At 34.5% G+C, this 23,357-nt stretch overlaps 1 protein-coding gene across 19 annotated transcripts in view; it reads right to left on the bottom strand.

The window, feature by feature from the left end:
• Positions 1 to 1,548: 1,548 nt before the first annotated feature.
• TCF7L2 (transcription factor 7 like 2) overlaps positions 1,549 to 23,357 on the bottom strand; it is a 208,590-nt gene continuing 186,781 nt past the window's right edge. For 2 of the 19 annotated variants that reach the window (XM_088131872.1, XM_015888115.3), the window contains exons 8-14: positions 22,645 to 22,785; positions 20,084 to 20,243; positions 18,903 to 19,022; positions 11,376 to 11,424; positions 10,768 to 10,818; positions 9,505 to 9,577; positions 1,549 to 3,070 (exon numbers count right to left, since the gene is read on the bottom strand). In XM_088131872.1, the coding sequence (XP_087987998.1) occupies positions 2,632 to 3,070; positions 9,505 to 9,577; positions 10,768 to 10,818; positions 11,376 to 11,424; positions 18,903 to 19,022; positions 20,084 to 20,243; positions 22,645 to 22,785 (1,033 nt within the window). In that variant the 3' untranslated portion in view covers positions 1,549 to 2,631. Of the gene's footprint in view, positions 3,071 to 8,832; positions 8,906 to 9,504; positions 9,578 to 10,767; positions 10,819 to 11,375; positions 11,425 to 18,902; positions 19,023 to 20,083; positions 20,244 to 22,644; positions 22,786 to 23,357 lie in introns of all 19 variants that reach the window. The other 17 variants (XM_088131874.1, XM_088131873.1, XM_025166837.2 and 14 more) reach the window with 14 other exon arrangements.

The raw sequence follows: 23,357 nt of genomic DNA, 5'->3' as shown, positions 1-23,357 counted from the left end.
AACGTAAAAGAGAAATTCTTCCTCCTTTCAACATTTGACATGGGAGTTTTATAACAAGCTTCAGTCAGAAAAGGATTAGGCATGGAAAAAAGGGTTATATGTTCTGTATACAAATGAAGTCTATATCTTCCATTACTGAAGAGGGATCCCCACCTAAGCCATCTTGGGCTCCTGGATAAAGGGTAGAATATAAATCTAACAAATAAATAATATAGAATGAAAAAAAAATCCTCTTTTGCTTACTGCAAGAAGTTATGGAAAGTAGAAGCACAGGTGCTTATGTGCTTTTTCTTTTAGTTGCTTCTTGAAACTACTAGAATTTCACAGCTCTTTTAAAGGAAATGCTATCTTTTTCAAAATACAACTGTCTCGAGGATTGTCTAAGTTAGATCAAATTTAGTACATACTGTGCACTTGGGCAATTCCTAGCAACAATCATTTATCTGGTCTCTTATTGGTCCTGGGTCAATCTCATATTGTTCTGAGTTGAAACCTTTCAACATAGCCTTCAGGTTAGGCAACTGATAAATATTTAAAAACTACCCTAACCATATTCCTTTGGCAGTTTATTCTGCAATCTATAAACACATAGATTAAGTAGCTATTATAAGACAGATGCAAAAAGGCACCTTGTTGAAAGATTTCTTGACCTGTGGTGTAGGACAAGGATTAAAGGAAGCCTATGGTTAAATGAGCTGAAACTCTTCATCTGCACATACTAAGTTGCTTTTATTAATCCAGAACTGCATGCTACAGATACTGTACAGCATGGACATTTATTCATTACAAAAATGGCTTCCAAACCATTAAAATGAAAAATTGGAATAAGAGCAATAAAACGGAACAGTAACATCACAACTGTTAGAAAACATTCAAAGGATCCCTCCCCCCAAAAAGAAATTATGTCATAGTTAGCATCTTAATAAACCAGAGAAGAAAACTGGAGACAGTTTTACAATAGCTTCATGTCAACTACAATGGCACTGGATGAACAGATGAACATTTTTTTTCAGCTTTATACAGCATTTTATCTTTAAAAAAATTTTTTTTGCAACATCAACATGCCTAGGTTTTTTTTTTAAAACTTTGCTACCTACCTGTATGTAGTAAGTGTACATAGAAGTGGCAGTCTGATTCTTCCTTTTATGAACAGTCTAATATACAGAATTTGGCCCTTCAGGGTTTATACCTCTTCATTTTTAAATGCTTTCTGGACAATCTGCTACCAAACACATCTGTAATAGGTGACATTAAAAACTACATACGTATCTACCTATGAAACATCACAGCAAAACAGGATGAAGAAAAAAATACAGTGTAAAAAAGTGGAAAAGAGAAAAATCACTGAGAATTTTGGCACATAAAGTTTTGCTCACAGCCTACAACTGGCAGGGAAATTCCTCTGTATTCCAAAAGGAGACACTGTTGCATTTCCAACAGCGTCACAAAAAAGTTCTGTGCTAAATTTTCAAGTCTTATTTCATGTAATGGCTTTAAAGCTTTATATATGTATGTGTGTGTGTGTGTGTGTGTGTATGTATGTATGTATATACATACATACACACACACACACACACATATATACATACATACATACATACGCACATACATATATATGTGTGTGTATATATATATACACACACACACACACACACACATATATATACACACACACACACACACACTATTGATCCATCTGTAAATGTCCATTTGGTGGCAACGGTGTGACAGAAAAAATAAAGAATTAAAGCAAATAAAACAAAAAGAAATCAACAAAAATATATATAACATTTATACATAAACTTAAAAACCTTGTACAAATGAGTTGTTATATATATGGTGTGTACACTAGAGGGGAAAGAAACCTTTACAAAACATCTGAAGGGGGGAAAGGAAAACATTTAAAAAAGGGACAACATACAGGTACAAGCAATTTCTAAAGCAATAAATACTACTGGTCCAATAGCGTTGTGATACTTTTTAATTGAGTAGCATTCCCTCCCCCAAAAAGAACACCACCATGGAACAATGCATATTAACACATTTTAACCTTTGTTTCTGTACATTTAAACAATAACAAGTAACATCACAAGAAAAGTTGTATCGCACAAAGAAAAAAAAATGGGGAAAAATTAGTGGCACTGCATTCATTGTGCCTTTAAAAAGTTTTAAAAACCAGATGTAAAATGATTGGTTCGCAAGCTCGTATTTAATACAAATAATAAAGAACCAATGCCTTCGACAAAGGCTGCTTCAAAATTGCTTCTTTTTTCATTTTTAAAATCAGTTCTTTTGAAACTAAACTATTGGAACTACATAACAGTTATGTATATATATATTTATATGTATATATATATATATATATATAATATTTTAAACGCTACAAAGACTTTAAACAGCTGTTGATAAAAATTTTGGCAGAATCATGAGGCTTTTTTTTTTCCCATCTACATATTTAAAAAGAAAAAAAATGAAATAACAATGGGTCAAATATTGACCAATGAACTTGATTGACATTAACTAATGTAGCCAGCCATATGGCACAATTTTTTTTAAAAAAATACAAATGAAAGGGAAAAAAATATATCCTGACACAAAAATTAAAATAAAAAAAATACTCAGAAGCTAAAGCTATTCTAAAGACTTGGTTACAAGTGACAATGGCTGAGGTTGTGTCCCAGTCAAAGAATTATGGGAATGCAAGGAGGATGTTGATGGTTGAGCTAACGAAGAAGAGGCCGGTGCTGATTGCTGTAGAGTGGCTGACTGATGGTCCAGTGCCCCATTCTGACAATTACTAGCCGGCAGACCATTGGATTTGCCAGTAGAGCTTTCAGTCAGGACTATGGAGGATGGTTGAGGTGGCATCATTGAAAGGTGTGCCAATGGATCAGGTTTCAATGTAAGTGAGAGAGGCTGGGTCTGTTCAGTCTGTGGTTTTGAGTCTCTTGTGGGGGAGGCTAGCATGTTAGGAGAAGATGGAGGAGAATCTAGTAGGCTTCCATCTGAAGAGGGTGGGCTGACGCAGCTGCCTTCACCTTGTATGTAGCGAACGCACTTTTTTTTTCTCCTAGAAACAGGAAAAAAAATCTCCTGTAAGTACAAGGCAAATTTGTTATTGAATTATAATAAGAATAATAATAATTAAAAAACAGACCAACAAATGATGCTGGATTCCTTAATCACAACCAATGGGCTTACCAACACAGTACTAGTTACCAGTGGACAATCATTATTTCAGAAGTCTGTCTCTGCTAACTAGAGCAATTTGCTCTTTAACCTGTTTTAGCAAGAATAACAAAAAGTTTCATGTTCTTTTTGCATTAAATGACTGCATTTTATTGCTTAATTCTTTACTTTGTATATTCTCACTATACAACTATTACAGATACTGTCTCTCAGTTGATACCAAATCAATGTTTTAAATTTCATTTAAAAATTTACTTCTATCATTTTTAATTGTCACAAGGCCAACCTTTGATGGGAAACCAAGATTTAAATGAATTAAATACAGTTCTGTTAGACTAACTCTGGAGTCTCCATTCAGTGACTCCTTGCTCTCATGAATAAAATGTAGCTGACAATCTATCACTTCTGATGTTTCTGTTTAGAACCACACCATATTGAGTGGAAAAAACATCAGTGTCAGAGACAAAAAAGAAAAAGAGAAAGTAACAGGAAGAATAAAAGTGGGGAATGAAGAAAAAGAAAGATTAACAAAGTATCATCTAGGTTAACAAGAATAACTGGTTGTATAACCTGCAGGGTTTGGGTTATCATATATATTTTTTTCTTTTCTTTTTTGTAAGGATGGGGTGGGAGAAGGATTTAGTTTCTACTTCGATTTATAGGAATGTCATTAGAATTCATTCTGGCAACTTTAAAGAAAGTCTAAATGATTGGTGCACTGCATACATTAAGCAACAGTATCATCTTAAAATAGTAAATCAGCCTTATTATGCCAAGCAATAGTCCATGCCCCACTTATCAAACTTATATAAAGATGACACCTGTCCAATGCACCTACAGCATTGTATTGAGAAGACATGTCTACTGGGAGAACAAAAATAGGAGGCTAACAATGGATGTAGCTTGTAGACCAAATATAAACCGGGCATAGCAAACACTAGTTTTTTCTTTGTCAAAAGTATTCATGAGGCTATAATAAACTAACCAACTGAAGATAACTTACACATTTGCTATCAGGATGAGAATACTAGCTAATATTTGCAAAAAAGGTAAAAAGAGTGAAACTTCTATAGCCAGTAGATACTGCCCTAGGTTGTAGTTAAGCAGTATTCTGAGAAGACAACTGTACAGAAGTCAGTTTCTGTTACCACAAAGTCACTAGTAAGATATCCAATAAAGGAATCTGCAGTTTACCATTGCTGCTTTTTACTTCACAACTTTCATTTCACTGCAGCGATGTTTGCTTGTGTGCAGCCCTTTGCCACTGCGGCTTTGATATCAGATGATATGTGGTTTGGGGGTTTGCTTTTGTTTTTTTGTTTTGAAGACCCAGATTCATTTCTTTACACTCCCTCCCATCTGAAACTCATGAAAAACACAACCAGTTGGTGTAGACAATACTGAAGTAGATGGACCAACGATTCAGTATAAAGCAGCTACAGGCCACATAAAAAAAATTTAAATAAATAAATATTGGAATCTCAGGACATTTGCTCCATATAGTTTTCATATGTATTTAGAAAGTAGAAAATTAAACATTTTTTCCCTACAAAAGTTAGATTTTCTGCCCAAAGCACAGTCAATTGTTATGGGAATGGAGAATTTTAACCACACTAATGTACTGATACATGCTACAAACTAAGAGAGCCATGCAGGTAATACTTTAAGAATGAAACCATTAAAACTCAGTTGTAACAAAGATCAGAAAAGAACAGAAAAGTTCAAGATGGCAGGCAATAGCAAATCATGCTTTATTAAGGCAAGTTAAAGAATGAAAGAGCAAATTGGTGGGCTCTAAACAGAACCTCACTAAACATCTCCTTGTACCATAATAATCACAACTATATTAGGCAGAAATTAATGTAATCCAGTGGTCTGATATCATGTCCTTTATGCCTTACTCTTTAATTAGTCCCTATAGGCAGAAAGGAGGCAATGCTACTGAACAACTGTTCAAAGCAGCTTTTTGTTTTTTTACTGACCCATGGGAAATGTGTAATATTATGCTAACGTAGTGCTATTCGTATTTGGAGAATCCATTCTATGAAGACATTCACCATTTGGCATGCAAAGTCTTGCCTGAACAAAGCAGTTTTCTGAATAGTACAGAAGCCCCTACAAGTAAATGTAACAGGGACCATGTGGATAACTCTCCATGCTATTGGTAGAAGGTTCTGGCAGGCCATGCAGCACAAAGCATAGGTATCTACATGTTTATGAGTAAATGGGTATGGTCTCAAAGTATAGCCCCATTCCTTTCATCATCAATCTTACACATGCCTCTCCCTGAAGTCCTGGTTTTCAAAGACATACTCTATAAGGATCAGTGAAGAGGAAAAGCAACAAGAGTAGACAGGTGCTTGTCCTGAGATGGTATTGATAACTATACATTTCTGCATTGAACATTTTGTGTGTCATAGGGCTGGCATCGATGCTCAAAATTCAGTTTCCTCCTCCTCTCTACCACCCAACTTTTCCTTGTTCAATCTACTTCTATGCAATACTTAGCCAAGGAGATATAAAGCATACTAAGGCAAAATGTAGTGTAATTCAGAAACTTTATTGCAGTATTCTATTGTTGATGTTGTGAGGTGGGTTGCTGCCAACTGTTCCTAAAAATCACTTCTAACTTAAAATCAGTCTCTTATCCAATATCATCAGGGCAAACTTGCTTCTACAGACTAGAAGACAGCAGGTATTAATGTGCCTTAGGACATGTGCAATTACTGGTGCACACCCCAGTGAAATACATTAGCTATACATTTACAATTAATTGGATTAATGAGCTGGCCTTGAATTCTGAAAGGGTTCTGGAGGCTACCATGCCATCAATGAGAGACACTGTTTCTCTCTTTATTATTTTATTTCTTTAAAACAACTGTATACTTTCTCTACCCATAAACATTTCCAGAACAAGTGGTAGGCTTAAACTGTAAGTAAACTGCTCTTTAGAGAACCTTGTGCTATGATAAGCCAAATTATAAAACAAGTATTTACTTATTTTCTAGCTTATTCTATTTGACCCAGTGCTATGGGGAAAAAAAGACGTTGGCCACTGGATATTCCAATCAGGCCATCTCAGTATTTAATTGTATGCATTGTCTCCAATATTTTATTCATACAGTATATTGAAGTACTAGTAACTTGCTTCATTTAAAAACACACACAAGCATACTTAGAATGTTTCACTTAATGCACACTACCAGTTTCTGCAGTTAGATAATGCAGCTATGCCTTTTTTTCATTTTGGAGTTAGTGGAGCATGGACAAAATATTTAACTTAAAATCATGTTTAATTAAGCAATCAATATGTCTTTGAATGAAGTATTCAATGTTCAATAAATGCTATTTAATCCAGCAAAGAAAACCTAACATGAAGCAAAAACTACAACTGAAAACTGAGGGTACTTTGTTATTATTCTACAATTACTTGGTTATATATGGTAGAAGTGGCATAAAAAATAAAATTCAAGCAAACCTTTAATTTCATGTTGTAGCCAAATGGGACCATATGCCCTCTTACTGCAAGAAATCAATACAGAACTGGACTACTAAGTAGTGACATGAGAGTAGCTGTTTGGTCCTACTTATTACTAACATGAATCCTGAAACTGGTTCTTCAAAAATAACACTACTATTTGTCAGAACTCACTATTTGAGATATGCTCTATTAATGAACTTGCAGTGTATTAATAAAACTACATGGTGTTTCATGTGTAATCTACTAATATTTGTGGCGTTTTTTAATCTATCAGACTTAGTTTACACATATTATTGCGTCCATGTCCTAGTCTGAACAATGATTTTTCACCCAGCTGAAATTATGTGCAAGTCAACATCCTAAAAGAAACATTTCCTTTTTAATGTATACAATTTGAGGATAGTTTACTAAAAGCATTACACATCAATAATAAGGAATTTAAGTGGAAATTCCAGTTACAATACATGATTAATGAAAGATGCTACTGTAATTTAGAGTAATGATAGTAAGCCGGAAATTAAATCTGATAATCAATGCCATCCCTTACTGTTCTTCTCTCAAGATATGGCCCACGCAAAGGGTTTCCTAAAGGCCTTGCACTGGATCAGAAGCTGTATCCTTTTATCCTTATCCTTTTTGCAAGCCAAGATAGAATAAATACGGCAATGCATAGCTTTAGGAAGGAAGGAAGGAAGGAAGGAAATGCCTAGGTCAAAATCTTTATTAGCATACATACTCTATTATCCAAACCAGTGAATCTTTTTCTCTCTTGCTTTTGTGGCTACAAGCCAAATGGGTGGAGTCAACACTGTTGTCTTTTCCCAGCTCAAAATATGTGGTCTTACTGAGTACAGATTTGGAACACTACCTCAATAAACTATGTTTGATTAATATAAAAATAGAAGCCTTTGGCCACGTAAATTTTAGCTTTAAAATTTAGGCATTTAAAATATGAATTGAGAACAGCATTTGCTATTATTATTGCTTCTCTCACACAAATCACAGTTCTTAAGCATGCATCTGATGGGACGTTAAAGGTATAGGTGGAATTCAAGCCCCCAAGGACTATGCATGAACTTTATCTAATAATTAGATGTATCATTTTCAATCCATGTGTATAGCTCAGCATCACAGAACTAATAGAATTGGCATGCATATAATATGAACAACTGCTCTACTTTCTAAAAAGGAATGAAGCATATGGTAAGGGGGTGAATCAGAGGGGAAGGTGAAGAGGGAAGCACTACATACAGAAAAGAGTGTGTGTCAGATTGGAATACCTACCATCATAATAGTCCAAATTCAAAGACTGCTTGGATCAGAACAGAGAAATAACAAATTTAACCATATTAGGGGAAAAATGCAAAAAGAAAGATAGCTTCTTCCCTTCACCAAGTGCCTACAGAATTTATCCAGGGAGTTTAAATCTGCAGAAGGTTGTTTCAGCTGTTGTTTTTGGTGCCTTTAATGCCCAACTTGACCAATGCAAAAGTATCTTATCTAAGAGAATTAACAAATGTACCAATATAAAGATTTCTTCTAGGTGATTTCTGTATGTGCCAACTATACCTTTTAGTAATAAGATGAACATCAGATAGAGTGATGAATTCCTGTCCCATAGCTGGGCCCCCTTTCTACTGCATAAATAACATGCTAAAAGGAGTACAGAGCACTGGACACAGCATAAAAATTGTTCCACCAGTAGGCCATTCATCATTTGAATGATTCAACATTATGAGTTGTAAAATTCCAATTTGCATCTTCTTTGCCCAGGCTGAGAATATCATGTTGCAAATGATAAAGCCTTTTAATATCCTTTGGAGATTGCAGGCATACACAGAGATCCTTAGGTAAATGTTTACTCAACACAAGAAATACTAAAGTTTCTTGCTTGAATAAGAAATGTGAGTCACTTCTCCATGGATGTGCATGTGTGTGAACCCATTCCAGTTCAGCTACCAAAAGAGAGATTATTGTTCAAGGAAGAAAATTCAATTTGCATTGAATCAGCAAAGAATGTTGAAGATCAAAATATATTAGCAATCTGATCTCACAGAAGTAAAGAAGAGAGCAGGAAGAGGAAAGGGTTAAAAATAAACCATACATGTAACACTAAGATGACAGAATTCATTTACTTCCCCAAGGCCTAATGGGTTATATACCTGCACGGTTTGCACCATAAAGTCTGTCGGTCAAGCCCGAACAATGCCCGACACTTCTTTGGAGTATTTGCATCTGTTAGCACAAGGTAAACATAAAAAAAAAAAAAACACAACACAATGGTGGATAGAGCTCAGTTGGATGTGAAATCTCAGCTACAGCTAACATTTTTCAGAGTTCATTGGCAATCTCTCAGACCAAAGGGCATGAAAGAAAGAGGATCTCTGCAAGGTGACACACACCTACAATGCCTACACCTGCTGTGCATTTCCTTGACTTAGCCCTGGGTCTTCTTTGCTGAACTGCTGCGCTGTGATATCAAAGGATGTTTTGCAATGTTTTCTAACAATGTATGCAACTTTCCAGAGAAGATGATGGAATTGTGTGTGCAAGTCTAGGCTGATGCTGTCTTATGGTGGGAATTTTTTTCAGCTAGCAGAAGTGACAAGGAGGGGAAAGGAGGAAAAAAAACAACAACGAGTGGGGGACAGCAAAATCCTTTAAACAGAAAGAAAGGATCATTCACAGCAGCATTCCACTCCCTTGTGTCTTCTAGATCACAACACAGAGCTACAAAGCAACAAAGCAGGAAAAGAGGGAAGGGCAGGGGAAAGTACCAAATAAACCAGCTGCAAAACCAGCCATTGCAAGTTGGGGGGGAAGACTATACACACCTGCAGGGACCGCACCAGTTATTCTGTTGATCAAGGCCAAAGCGCGCTCGGCATTTCTTAGGAGCGCTCAGGTCTGAATGAGGTCAAGAAAGAAGCGAGCAAAAAGAGAGAGAGAGAAAGAAAGAAAGAGAGAGAGAAGGAAAGAAAGAAAGAAAGAAAGAAAGAAAGAAAGAAAGAAAGAAAGAAAGAAAGAAAGAAAGAAAGAAAGAAAAAATAATAAAAAATAAGAAATAAAAAATAAAAATAAGAAGGAAATAAAATCAATGACCTCATTATTAACTGCAAAATATCAACTTTTGATTGTTTCATCTCTCTTTTTTTTTAAAAAAATAATGATTATTGCATTTATCAAACTACTGAAATTAGCTGTTGCAATTAAAGCTGCAGTATCCCTTTGGAAAGGACTGTCCATAAAAAATAAACTTTATTCCGTTAGGAGGTGCTGAAAAGGCACCCATCAACTGTTCCTTCATAAGCCCCAGATGCAAAGGGAGTTATGTGAGAACAAGGCTTGATGGACTGCACAGTTGGGGTAGATATTTAACACTTACACACACACAAAAAAGGTGGGGGGAGGAGCTCAATATGGAGATCTATAACATGCTTTCTTCTTTAAACTGAAACAAAATGGAATAAAAGAACTCTCTTTTGGAGGGGGGCAAGAGGGGATAATGCAGCTTTGAAGTAAACATTCCATTTGTTGTTCTTTTATTGTTTTAGAAAATGGTTCAGAATAAGCAGATAGCAAAATGGATATGTTAGTTTCAGCCAGAAATAAAATGATCAGAAGCATGGAAGCAAGCAGTATGCAAGTAAAGCAGAGAATAGCCATGAATATGTTGGAGGAGAAATGGAAAATAAAATAATATTTTAAAAATATTGTGGTTGCATGCTGGCATGAGAAGACTTAGTGGGTGCCACGTGAAATGCCATTAGATTAAGGAGGTTCGTTATTAAGGGATTTTCAGTTTAGATCAGTCTCTTTAAAGAAATACTGCATATTCAATTTGCACAGTTAGTACAACTGAGTTACTTTTACTGCATTACTGTTTAATTGCCATTGTAATGAATAACAAATCAGAAACAAAATGAAACCAAAACTATCAATCATAGCACATTATAAATACACATGTAGGCTACAAATGTGTGAATGATTATTGTTATGTCAGTGTTTAAATGTTAATAAAATCTAAAATGGCAGGAGAAAAAAATATAAAGCAATTTACGAAACTACTTTTAAATGGCTGAAAATGACATTAGCACCTGTAATCGGAGGAAGTGAAAGGCAAGGATTTAGGAAACATTCGCTGTGTTCTGAAAAAAAAGAACAAATTATACAAAGGCTTCAAAGAAAAAAAATTAATCAGGGCTTTTCCAAAATTGACTATGAGATTGCCTATGCAGTATTTCTAATTTTCTAGAAAGAATGGCAAACCTCCTTAATTTTTTTTTAAAACAATGGCTGCAATTTATCACTGTAAAGGCATGCATCAGAACACACAGGTACAGCCCAGATTAATGTCAAACTCACAGATGCACACACACACACACAGATACACACACAGACACAGCAGATATCTTGGATAAAAATGCCATACGCATTACCAAACTATGGCGCTATGGTGAATGGCTTTGTAGTTGTTAAAGAAAAATGTGACTACCATTGCAGTAGTATCCATGCACTTATTTGGCTACATGTTTTGAAAGGCAAGCAATATGAAATCAATTATAGCATTATTTAAAACCCAGCAGAAAAGAGCTGGATGGACTAATGGACTTCTAAGAAATAAGGCTACAAACTTTCTAACTTTCTAATTAGGAAATTATGGCCTTCCTTTTTTCTCTAAGGAAGAAATACAATTTTTACTTACCATTGGTTTCTCCTGGCTGTTTGTCCCTTTTCCTCTTCTTCTTCTTGCCCTGAATGAAACATAAATACATGAAAAGATTGTTACAAAAGCATCTCACAAAAGGAGACAAGGGGAAAGGACTATTTTGCAATGCTTATAACAATGCTGTAAGCTTCTAAAAACACACACATTCAAATGGTATAGTAATAATTTTAAATTAGACTCCTTCTTCTGAACATTTCATGCCAGTCATAAGGCTAATGTAATCATACCCCAAACCTATAGCTTAACACTCATATATGCTAAGAAAAGATGTATGGATTAAGATTGAAGAAGCAACCGTGACACACAAATGCACACAATCTAGAAAGTATAAACTCACTTGAAAGCTGGTCTTTCAACGAGAGTTAAACTGAAGAAACCAACCAGTGAAGCATATTGAACATAGACCATTTCTCACTATAACTGTTTAGAAAATTAGAATGAGTAACAAGTAATAGAGTAATTGATGACAATAAAGAATGGGGAATGGATGGCACTCAAGAATACGGATGGACATATCTATCATTAACTTTTCTCCTTAAAATTTCAAGCTCTTTCCATCCTGTGTAATAATACGTGGGTTAAGTATGGTTAAAAATTGAAACAGATAAAATCCCCACCCAACTGCATTAACTAAATTCATACATATAACCATTACTTGCATGGAAAGCACCATTGCTGGACTTGCCTATACTAACCATGTCAGAAAGAAGAGATGATACCCTAATTCAGCATCTAAGCATGGTTAAATAAACTGGGAGTTCACTGACACTTTTAAGAACTAAACATACATAAGGATTTTCATGTTCTTCATTCAGCTCTTCTTTTCAACCTATACTTTTACAGCCTCATTCTCAGGGAATTTGGGATTTTGGAAAGTTCTCATAAAAAAATACAAACCAAGTGAAATTCTCACCCCTGTCTACCCAAAAGATACTCTACAAATGCTTGTAAAATATCATGAATCAAAATAAAAATGAATTTTAAAATTGTGCTAAATATGGGTCATTTTCCAAAATATTATTAATTGTTAGAAAAAGATGGAAGTTCTCTAGATAGTAAATTACATTTGTGCTGTAGAACTTCAGGAAATTGCATTTGTATTTCTGTAACTTTATGAAATGAACCAAAAATAGTTTCAGTGTGTATGAAAGTGAACATTTTGTAACTTTGGTAATAAATAACTTTTACTCCCCAAATAGCAAATAAATAAGAACTACTCAATTTCATCTTTTATTGGCCTAGGCTAGAAACAACATGATGGCCTGTTAGACTTTTGCTTCGACAACAAAATAATAACGGAAATTTACAAGGAAGTGGTATAGACCAAATACTCTGCCCTTTCACTTGTGAATGGAAATCATACTGTCGGGATGAGAATTTGTGCTTAATGGAAATATAGCTATAAACATAAAGAAAGCATGATAATGGGGGGCAGGGGCTTTCCTATATCTGTTGTGTCTGCTTTTCAAAAGCTTTGGTCTAGTTACCACTTCAACAATTCATTTTGGGTTTCTACTCAGCATGTCCACTATGATATTTATGCTACCTGGAATGTACTAGCAAGAACAGGGGATGTGAATGTTCCTTTTGAAGATACAGCTCCTATAGGCATCCAGGCACAAGGCCTTTGAACCTGTTCCTCTTTGCTCATTCAGGTGATAAACTGCTACCCTGCTGTTTTGGATGTGACAGGCAAAGTCTTGTTCAGGAGAATTTTTGGTGACAGAAGGAAGGTTGTGTATTTGGCTCCTTGTTTTGTTAAAATTTAATGCACTGCCGGGAATACTCTAACAACTGAATAAGGATTGACTCTAGCAAAGGCCGAAATTCACTTATACCTTTCATGGGGTGATTTGTGGAGTGGAACTGGGATCTTAGTTACACTTTCATCCACGGCATCCCTGGAGACTAATGTCTCTGAAGTTCCTGTGCTAAAAACTCAGTTGTATTGGTAGCAAACTAAATTTTGGCTATATCTACATCAATATTAGGGAAATAGTTAAGTGTTTTAGAATATAAAATACAGAACAGGACAATGTGTCTCTAAAACAAGACTGGATTTTATACCAAACATTCATTGATGCATAATATATGATTTACTAGTTTGGAGGAATACGATAGGGATGAAATATAACAAAATAAATCCCTCTAGAGGAGAAACAACAGAAACATATTTTTTACTGAAGTAACTTCCTCCATCACGATCATATAATAAAAGAACTTGTTGAGAAGAAAATTTAGAACACCTAATCAGTCATTGTAAGTAAGCAATGAAAAGCAACAATTTTCTTGAAATAAACCATAAAAAATATTCAACAAGATCATTTTCTTTATCCCAAAAAGTTTTGTTCCCTTTTAAAACCAAACCAGGAAAGTGATGTTAACAGATGTTCCATATTTCCTCTGAAACAAATATTAAATAATTCATAACTTCACAGAAACGTTGGGGGAAAGAGGAAAAGGAAAAGTTCTAAGAAATTTTGTTTTTGTTAGAATTCTGATAACTTGGATTATATTTTTCAGTGAAAAATATAACAAGATCAAAAGCTCTTGCACATCCTTATCACTGTTAAATTGTTTTGGTTCATATATTTAAAAAACATCACACAAAAGAAGATAGTAATTTGGGAGATTTCCATGGTTTGCAAAATATAAGACATACAGTATTTAGGGGGGAAAATCCTTGATGAAGGAGGGCCAAAACAAAAGTCATGACCCATATGGGTGGGTATGAAACTGACTATTTGGAGGGACAAATGAAAAATCAAGTAGAGAGAGAAACAAAAGGACACAGGATCCTGAACAGCGTATCTGCAGACTGCCACATTTTGTTGCAATTCTTAACCTGCAACATCTGATGAATAAAATTGGACTGACTTTTTTGAAAGGCAATCATAAAACAAAATACACTAGGTCATTTATGTCAATTATACATCAAAATAGCAAAGTAACACCAATAAAACTCAGTTTGGCCAAATGCTAATACTCTATAATAGTAGTTGTGCAAGGTTTGGTCATGGTATCAGAAATGGCTCCATCCTGATCTGAGGGGAGGTCTCTGAAATGATCATCCAACTATGACATTTTCATTAAAACAGGCATAACGTATATGAGATGGCAATCTTCATAAAAAGGACAGTATTGATCTAAATACATAAATGTCCCACCTTCTCTCATTTCACATAGGCAAATATCAGGAGGAATGCTGTGGGCTTTTCCCTCCAAAGGTAGGAAGTCAGGGTAGGAATTTAAAGATGCCAGCTTAAGAACAAATCTTTAATTTAACAGCTGTAAACTCATAAAAAATCCATGTAGGTTATCTTGTACTTACTTAGCATTTAGACACTTCTAAGTTTATTATAGTGTATAGTGTAATATACTTTAATATAGTATCTTTAATATAGTGTAGTATTGAATATATTACACTGAGAAGCTCATAGATCATTGAAAATAAGGGCACATTTCTAAGTTGAATTATGATATATGCTGGAAATTTATGAAAAATATGTAACTTAAAAGAACTGCTTTACATGATTAGACAAATCTCTATGTTCTGCTTTTTCTGTACACTTATTTTCATAATTACTATGTTGGGGGGGGATTTTTCAATTTCTGTCCTATTGCTTTCCAGTGTTCAGAGGTATATGCAGCCGTTAATCTATTGTCCAAAATGTTGATCAGTTTTAAAAAGCAATACAGTATATCCTCTATTTAGTGGCCCATTTGGAGGGAAAGGGTATCTGCTAAATCGATATGTCCAATAAATCTTCAATTTACAAAATTTATATAATTACATATTTTATGTAAATTGTCCAGACAGAATTTGGATTTATCCATTAAACTGGGTGATTGTCTGCTAAACAATGGTGAAGTATGAGCTCAAATTTTGTCTAATAAATTTAAAACCCATTAAATTGAGGGCTACTAAATCAAGGTTTTACTGTACTGACAAGCAGAGAACAAATTATATATGTTAATATTGTACTATAATTATCCCTTTTGTATCCAAACATGCTGCCAAAATTTTCATTATTTCACTAAGCTAAATTATAAGGAGAAAGTTCTCTTTTTCTTTCTCCTTCCATTTTTAATACCCATCATAATTTTATAAATCCCTTTCTTATTCATCCTTTTCTTATATTTCGTAACAAAAAATCATAACTATAACAAGACTGTGTAACATCCTTTGATCATTTTAGGTTCCTTTTTTCTATTTTTTTGTGTTCTTTACAAAATAGGAAACCAGAAACGAATATTGGCATTCATTTTTTAAATGTTTATCTTATGTCACTTTATTCACATTTCTTCACATCAAATTTTAGTTGTTTTTTACTAATATAAATACTAAGCAGTCATTTTTAGTCAGTACTTCACCTTGAACCCATGATTTCTTTAGGCATTTCAATTCATTCATATTTGTTAAACACTGATAATCTCATAACATGTCTACTATGCTGTTCCATTGATTTTAAATGTCTTACTGTTATTTGGAATATAAAAATGTTCTTACATTTTATGAGTCTTCAGGCACATAATACCTGGTGCAAGCAATCTGATTCTGGGGGAAATGCATTGTCATCTCACTGTGAATTTCACTGAATTTTATGTATTTGTTAATGTATTTCATTATGCAAATAAAAATTGGTAATGACATACATATATTGGTAATTTAAGGTGTCTTGGAATTGAACTGAAACTGACTTTTTATGTAAAACAAACCAAGAATACCTTTTCTAGCATTTATAGAATTCTTATTTCAGTTGGCAAAAGTTAGTATCTGAAGGCTGACCATTCAAATGCTTAGTTCCTAAAGTTTGATTTTGCCTAGATTTGTGAAAAAAGTAAGTATATAAGAAAAAAAAAAACATTCAGTGCTTCATATTGCTGCCATTATGTGTACAATATATAAATAGAAAGTGAATGAGATTTGTTTACCACACAAAGAACGTATCCTACATTTATTATCTTTCTACATCCATAGGAAAGCTGTTGTCCAAAGAAAGTCTGTGAAAGTGAATCAGTTCCAACTAACATGGCAAAAGGATTAAATCCCTTTTAGATCTTATGGCTGTACTGATCTACTGAGCTCTCCTACCCCTCACATTCAGGAAAGTTCCCCCTGAATGTCAGATAGGGATAAAACTTGAAGCTCCTGAGAAATGCCTCAGCTTTCTTTGCCTATCCTTTTTAGCTTGAGCAGAAAGAGAGTTTCAGTGGTTCCACATGGAGGACAACTGTAAAGGTCCCAATGTTTAAAACACTGAACCTGCCCATCTGTCAAAGTGATGGAGGAGGAGGAGGAGGAGGAGGAGGAGGAGGAGGAGGAGGAGGAGGAGGAGGAGGAGGAGGAGATGTTTCCTAAAAATCTTTCAAGCCTTGCAGCATGGCCCTGTGAATTCCCAAGAGGAAATTAGACTGTGCAGTAGCAGAATGAATTTCAGTTTAATTCCTAGTAACTACTTTGAACTATCAATCTGGAGATGACAAGAACAAACAGAAATATACCCTTGGGTTGCAAAAAAAAGTGACCTCAAAAAAAGATGTACAAGCACTGCTATATGCTTGCAGGCAAGGGAAATACTGGAGGCAATAGGAACAAATATTAACAGAGGGGAAAGGCATGGATTAGTAATGTGGGTTACTAGCATTTAAAACAGGACATTCATCTGTGCCAGCCTCAAAGAAACAGAATTCCTTGTATGTTGCTTGATAACATGCTTGATATGGTTGGGCAGCTATATAAATGTTTCAAATAAATAAATAATTTATGTACTGCTATATAGAGAGTAACCTGCTAATATACACCTAAGCAGAGACAGTCTCAAACAGATTCATAAGAATGAATTTACCAAAAATTGGTAAAGCAATATTTTTAACTTACTGAATGAGTGAGTTTGACTCTGCAGAAATGGCTTAGTGTAACATGTAAACAAAGCGTCTCCTTTAAGAGAAGTGAAACTAAAAATATATCAAATTCCAGGGAAGTCAGGCATCCTCTACTTATTGCAAAGGCATAGACAGAATAATTTAAGTTGTGTAATTTCTCATGTTTGAATAGTATGGCACTGCTAAAATCTCTCTTGCCCCCCTTTTGGCAGCTGGTTATCCCAAGAGATATAAATCAGAATCTTTTCAATAATGTCTTTTTGAAGAACCAGTTGCTTAAACAGGCTACCAAACTCTAAGTCTACTGATTTACAGGACACGTGCAAGATGCTTTGTTCAGATATGGTGGAGCTACAGGACATTCACCCCATGTTTTTATTTCTTTGGTTTTAGCTTGTATGCAGATTTTCATTTTATTTTTACTGCCTTTACAAGGTAATTTATCCATCTGTTTTTTATTTAAAACAATTTATATAGCGGCCCAACCCAGATGCAAATTTTACCACACAGTTTAGCAATTTCTTTGTGATAAAACAGAGGAAAGACTTTATATAAACAGAATAAACTCATTTTCCCCAATTTTCTACTTGTAATCTACAAATTGCTAGTTAAAATATTTGGGCTCTATTTGAAATTTACCATACACTGACTGGAGTGTTTAAGTTTAAGATCATATGGTTCATGCTGGAAATGCTTCATACTGATGCAGTACCTTCCCTGAGAGATAATTATTGCACTCGTTGTGTAGTAAATGTATATTTCAGTCACAAACACACAGAAATAAACAATCATGAATATCATCTGGTGGATCAGAGACAGATCTTCATGCCCTCCCTCTACATCAAAATATACATCCAGCCAGTTCAACAGAGCTTAAATGAGCATTGCAGTGTGAAATGCTTATTCACAATGTATCTGCAAAGATAACACACAGACAGGGTCATGTAAGATGCAAAATGATGCACTGCGCTCTTCAACCAAGCTCCTCAGGACCTTTCAAAGGGGAAACTTAGATAACAAAGGGGCTAGACAACAAAGAGCCAGTACAAGATATTTGGTAAGCCAAAATCATTTTCAAACAAACTGTGATCATGACAGACAATTGTACAATGAAGTAAAATATAAAACAGTAGAGGGTGGAATAATTTATTTAGCCCCACTTGAGAGCAAGACTTCCAACAAATCTTTGCCTTCTCTGAAGCTAGGGTAAGCCATTCTTCCACTTTCCACCATACTCTCACACAGGTATGCAACAAGGCACTCAATTTTGGGGGTTGGAGAAAGAGATGAAGGTGAGAATAGAAAGAGAACTGTATTATTATTATTATTATTATTATTATTATTATTATTATTATTATTATTATTATTTTGGTAAAGTTTAAAAAAGTTAATGTTCTAATGGGATATATATTCTGCAAGAAATTTGTTCTCATACAACTTTACTGACACACCTCTATTGAATGGGTGCCAATTGTATCCAATTGGGTTGGCGACAGAACGGAAACATCCGCTATAATTACCGGATTGGTAGTGCTTGTCTTTCGTGTGTGGGCGTACTTCAGCAGATTACAGCAGTACTTGTCTACAAGCTCTACTACTGAAAAAAATTCTACCTACATAGCCACCTACATAGTTATCCCGTGCGGACCAGCCGGGGTAAAGTTGCATGTGAAGTTGCCGTTCCTTTCTGGCTAGTTCATAATATTTTGCTTGTTCTTCTCTAGATAGTGCATGCCACTGTGAAGAAAAAGGAAACAGAGTCACAGTCACAAGAATATTCAGTAATACAGTACACATATAATACATCTTAGAAAGTTGCATCCAATAAAATGTATCAACAGACATGGATTAACACATTATTGCATTTATAAAGTCTATTTCACTGTTACTTTAGCCAAGATTCAATTAATCACCACTGATGAAAAAAGAAAGGTGTAATAGCTCAAGCATGGTTCAGTTTGTACTAAGCTATATTTGAGTGAGACATGCAGGAAATGTCCCTCAAACAGCTCACACTTTAAATTACTCTGCACTTCCTTTCATATCATTCTAAAATACCTCCCTAAGACAAAACAACAAGAAGAAACAAAAACTGTAGCACATATTTTTAATGCCTGTACTGCTGACCTACAAGGCAAACTGTTTAACCTTCAACATAGCAAACGTAACTTTGGGCCAGTCAGTCTCAACCCTAAAAAGAAGGCAGTGGCCAGCCACTTCCAAAAATATTGCCAATAAGACTGCATGGTCTTATCCTGTAGTCACTAGGAGTCAAAACTAACTAAAAGGTACAAAAATAGTGCTAGTAATTGCTGCATTATTATTATTGTTATTAGTCATGTTGCTAAATGATGGCTCTTAGGAATCTACTCATCAGATTTAGGATCCTTGCATCTAGAGAATGGAGATTCCAGCATCAACATCTAAAGGTTTGTGGATAGGGTATTCCTGTTCCAAGAGGCTACAAATATGGATTAGAATTTGAATCCAACCACTCGTGTACTTTTAAAAATCAAGAGAAATAACAAAGTATACCAAACATTGTGGTTGGAAAATGAAGATGAAAAGGCAGCGATTACATTCAAACCTAAAAATCAAGGGATATAGGGAAATGCATATACTGACATTAAGTAGCATTTAGTTATGCTGTAGAAGTGTGCCTACATGTAGAAGTAATAATCATCTATATATTATCCCAAAACAGAAGGAAATGTCAATGTGTCTTTTCATTTTAGACATCTTGCTTGTTTCATCCAACACTTTACAGGTTTCTATACATATCCTGACTAGTTACCTACCCTTCGACCAAGAATTTGATTGATGGCAGCACTCTCTTTCAGTGTGCATTCTGCTACAACTTTTGCTCTCATTTCCTTCATATACAACATAAATGCATTAAGAGGTTTCTTTATGTGTGGTTTCTTTTTCTCCTCTTCTTTTTTGGAGTCCTGATGTTTTCTAGATGGTTGACAAGAAATAGAAAAACAGAACTTGCATGACATTATATATTCTATATTATACTTTAACCTCCTCTCAAACAAAACCATAGCAAGGAGTAAAGGAATTTTTTTACTTATCTTATATTTGAGAATCTTCCAGCAAGGCATAAAAGTGGGACATCTTTATAAAATGCAAGAGAGAGTTCTATTTTATGTTTAGTAATTTGTATCCCATTGTGCAGGGTTAAAATCTGCTTAAAGATTTTAATTAATAATAATATATACATACACACACACACATACACAATAAAGAGTGCATTTACAAGACAGTATGGTACTACTGCTTCATAAGATTACAGACAAGAATGGTACACTACATTGTTGCCTTTTTACTTATTTCAGAATAATGGGTGGTGTATGTGTTGCAATAACATTGATGGCTCAGAGCACAGAAAGATTCTTTAAGGTGGTATAACAGTTTAAATAAGAGGCATCATAGGGATGGTCTCAGGGATCAGTAACTGGAGAGAAGACCCCCAGCCATACAGGATGGAAACTAAAAACTGCAAGATTAGATTTTTGAGCCTGGTTCTTAAGTTTGAAGCATAAGGTATGAAAACAAATGCTTGCAGATTAGAGATAAATACAAGCTGGAGTGCTGTTAACTTGATGACAACATATAATTCAGTTATTAATTTATGGAATATTTTTGGTTTCTAATGCATTGTGATCCTCTTGTACTATTGATTTTCACAATGACTACTCATTGGTTTCTTGTTCTAAAATGATAGGTTTCAATGTGTCTTTTCTATATAATATATGGAGAAATTGGCTATTTATGCTGATAAAAAGCTGCTCTCTTCATCTTGACAATCAACAATATTGCCCTGACCAGATAGGAAACTACTTTGCTCTTATCTTTGTTGCTGCGACCAGTGGCAACAGAAGTAACAGCTATTACATCTGTCCCCTTACATGGCCAATTTACTATTCTTCTTTCTGAATACAAAGCCAAAATGCAATTCTCATAAAAAAACAAAACAAAAAAGCAGACAGCAAAGAAACATTTCAATCATCATTATCATTATCATCATCATCATCATCTCCTTTTCTTCTTCTTCTTCTTTTCTTCGTCTTCTTTTCTGGTATGGGTAGTGATAAAAACTAGAAGATTCAGGAAATTTTTCCCTCTGTTTATGTAATTTTACTTTAGTAGCTGAGAGCTATCAAAAATTACAAAGGCAGAGTGAAGGACCTCCTGAACACATGAACAATAACTTGACACATTATTGGCTACTCTATAGCAGCAGTAACGGGACTTCAGGCAGAGGAGGATTTCCCCAACTCAGATATCAAGGTATGAATCTGGAACTTTTGCATTGGAATGTGGGCATTCTAAAATATTTATTTATATTTATTTATTAATAAATTTGTATGCCGCCCATCTCCCCCCAATGGGTGACTAGCCTCTCATCATAGCCTCTCATCAAAATATAGCTCTTTATATAATTATTGGTCATAAGTGAATCCATTTGAGCTGAAGGAAAACCATCAGTATAAAAATAATTTACCTTCCTTTTATATATCTCAAAGTACTTAACCAAAGTGTATTTGGTAAAACTGACTATGATTACTCTGAAACAGAAGGCTTAGCATAACATATACAAGTCTGTGCTGGGTAGAAATATAAGAAAAGTTCATGTTGTTTATTCTAATGTTGACCAATAAAGCCACCATTTGATTTTATAGGAAATGTATATGAATCATGATTTCAGTTTCTAGGATCAAGATACTAGATTTGGATTAAACACTTGAGTATAATTTTGGAAAGAATACTTAAGGTTGTATACCTCATTATCAGTAACCCACGAATACACAAATAAGAGATTCCAGATTGCTCCAACTGTACTGTTCATGATCTTGGCTCAAACACTATGCACATTTGATATATAATTTCACATGTTCAAATATAAGTATGCTTGCTTTTCACAGGTACTCTCCAAGCAAAGAATCCAGATAGGTAGAAATTCTCTAAATGAATTTGACATCCATTCACTATGAACAAATCAGAGATTGATATGAGTCAAGAGATTTTAATGAGAGCCTAAATGCTCATGTAAACAAATTTAAAACAAATGGATAATAGGTCATTGGCTGAGCATAACCTTACAGGTTGAAGGTTGATGCTTTGATCTCTGTCAGCTTCCAATAGGATATTGAAAGACTCCATGCTGGAAACTCTGGAAAATAACTGTAAATCACTGAGCTAACTAGTCCAATGATCAAACTCAGTCTAAGGCAGCTCCTTATGTTTATATCTTTAACCTGAATTGTATTAAGAAAGGCTTTTAAACACTGCTAGCCACAAATTAGACACCATTTGAAACTAAATTTAAATGTAAACAACAATAACAACTTACGAGCTATGGAGTGAGCCAACATCATTCTGGGAAGATTCTTGTTTGACTGTTGGGGTGACTATTGCTGGATGAGGAATCCCAGTTGTATGTAAACTATGATGAGGAGGGACCATGTGTGGAGGGAACCTAGAGGAGATAAAGCTGTGTAAATCGTCAGAATAATAATGAATGAATGGGGACAGGTGTGTACACACATATAATAAAGGCACATTACAAGGATATAAAAACTATGCAAGCATATGAAAACTGGTATCCATTATTCAAAATATATTTTAAAAATATCCATTCACTATGGTCATTAACTCATTTACTATTAATCACTAAGATTTTCTTCAAACACTTATAAATAGCAATTCAGTTCATGAAAACACAATGAAATTTCAGCACATTCACTTGAATATAAAGCACAATCTTAATTTGCAGCAGATTATGAAAAATAAAGCATTATAGATTTAAAGCTCCAGTCAGAATATCAAATCAAATTAAAGGTGGCTGTTTTATTGATATATATTAAGAGATAATAAAATGTTAACAGTACTATCATTCATGTGCAATTCTTTATATTATTTTATGTATGCATGTTTTTATTTTAAGTATGGCACAAGGAAATTTGTTTAACTTCTGTTCTATTAATACTTACAGCATAGGGGGAAAAAATTGGGGGGCATTTGATTTAAAAGGAGTCTTAGTATCATTTCTATGTAACAACAATT

Source organism: Python bivittatus, unplaced genomic scaffold (genome assembly GCF_059951505.1).
Source record: "Python bivittatus isolate LINGU-HERP-01145 unplaced genomic scaffold, Pbiv_v1 ctg000980_np1212, whole genome shotgun sequence".
Lineage (NCBI taxonomy): Eukaryota > Metazoa > Chordata > Lepidosauria > Squamata > Pythonidae > Python > Python bivittatus.
The sequence above is the reverse complement of the archived record's forward strand: the minus strand, read 5'-3'. Positions and strand labels throughout refer to the sequence as shown.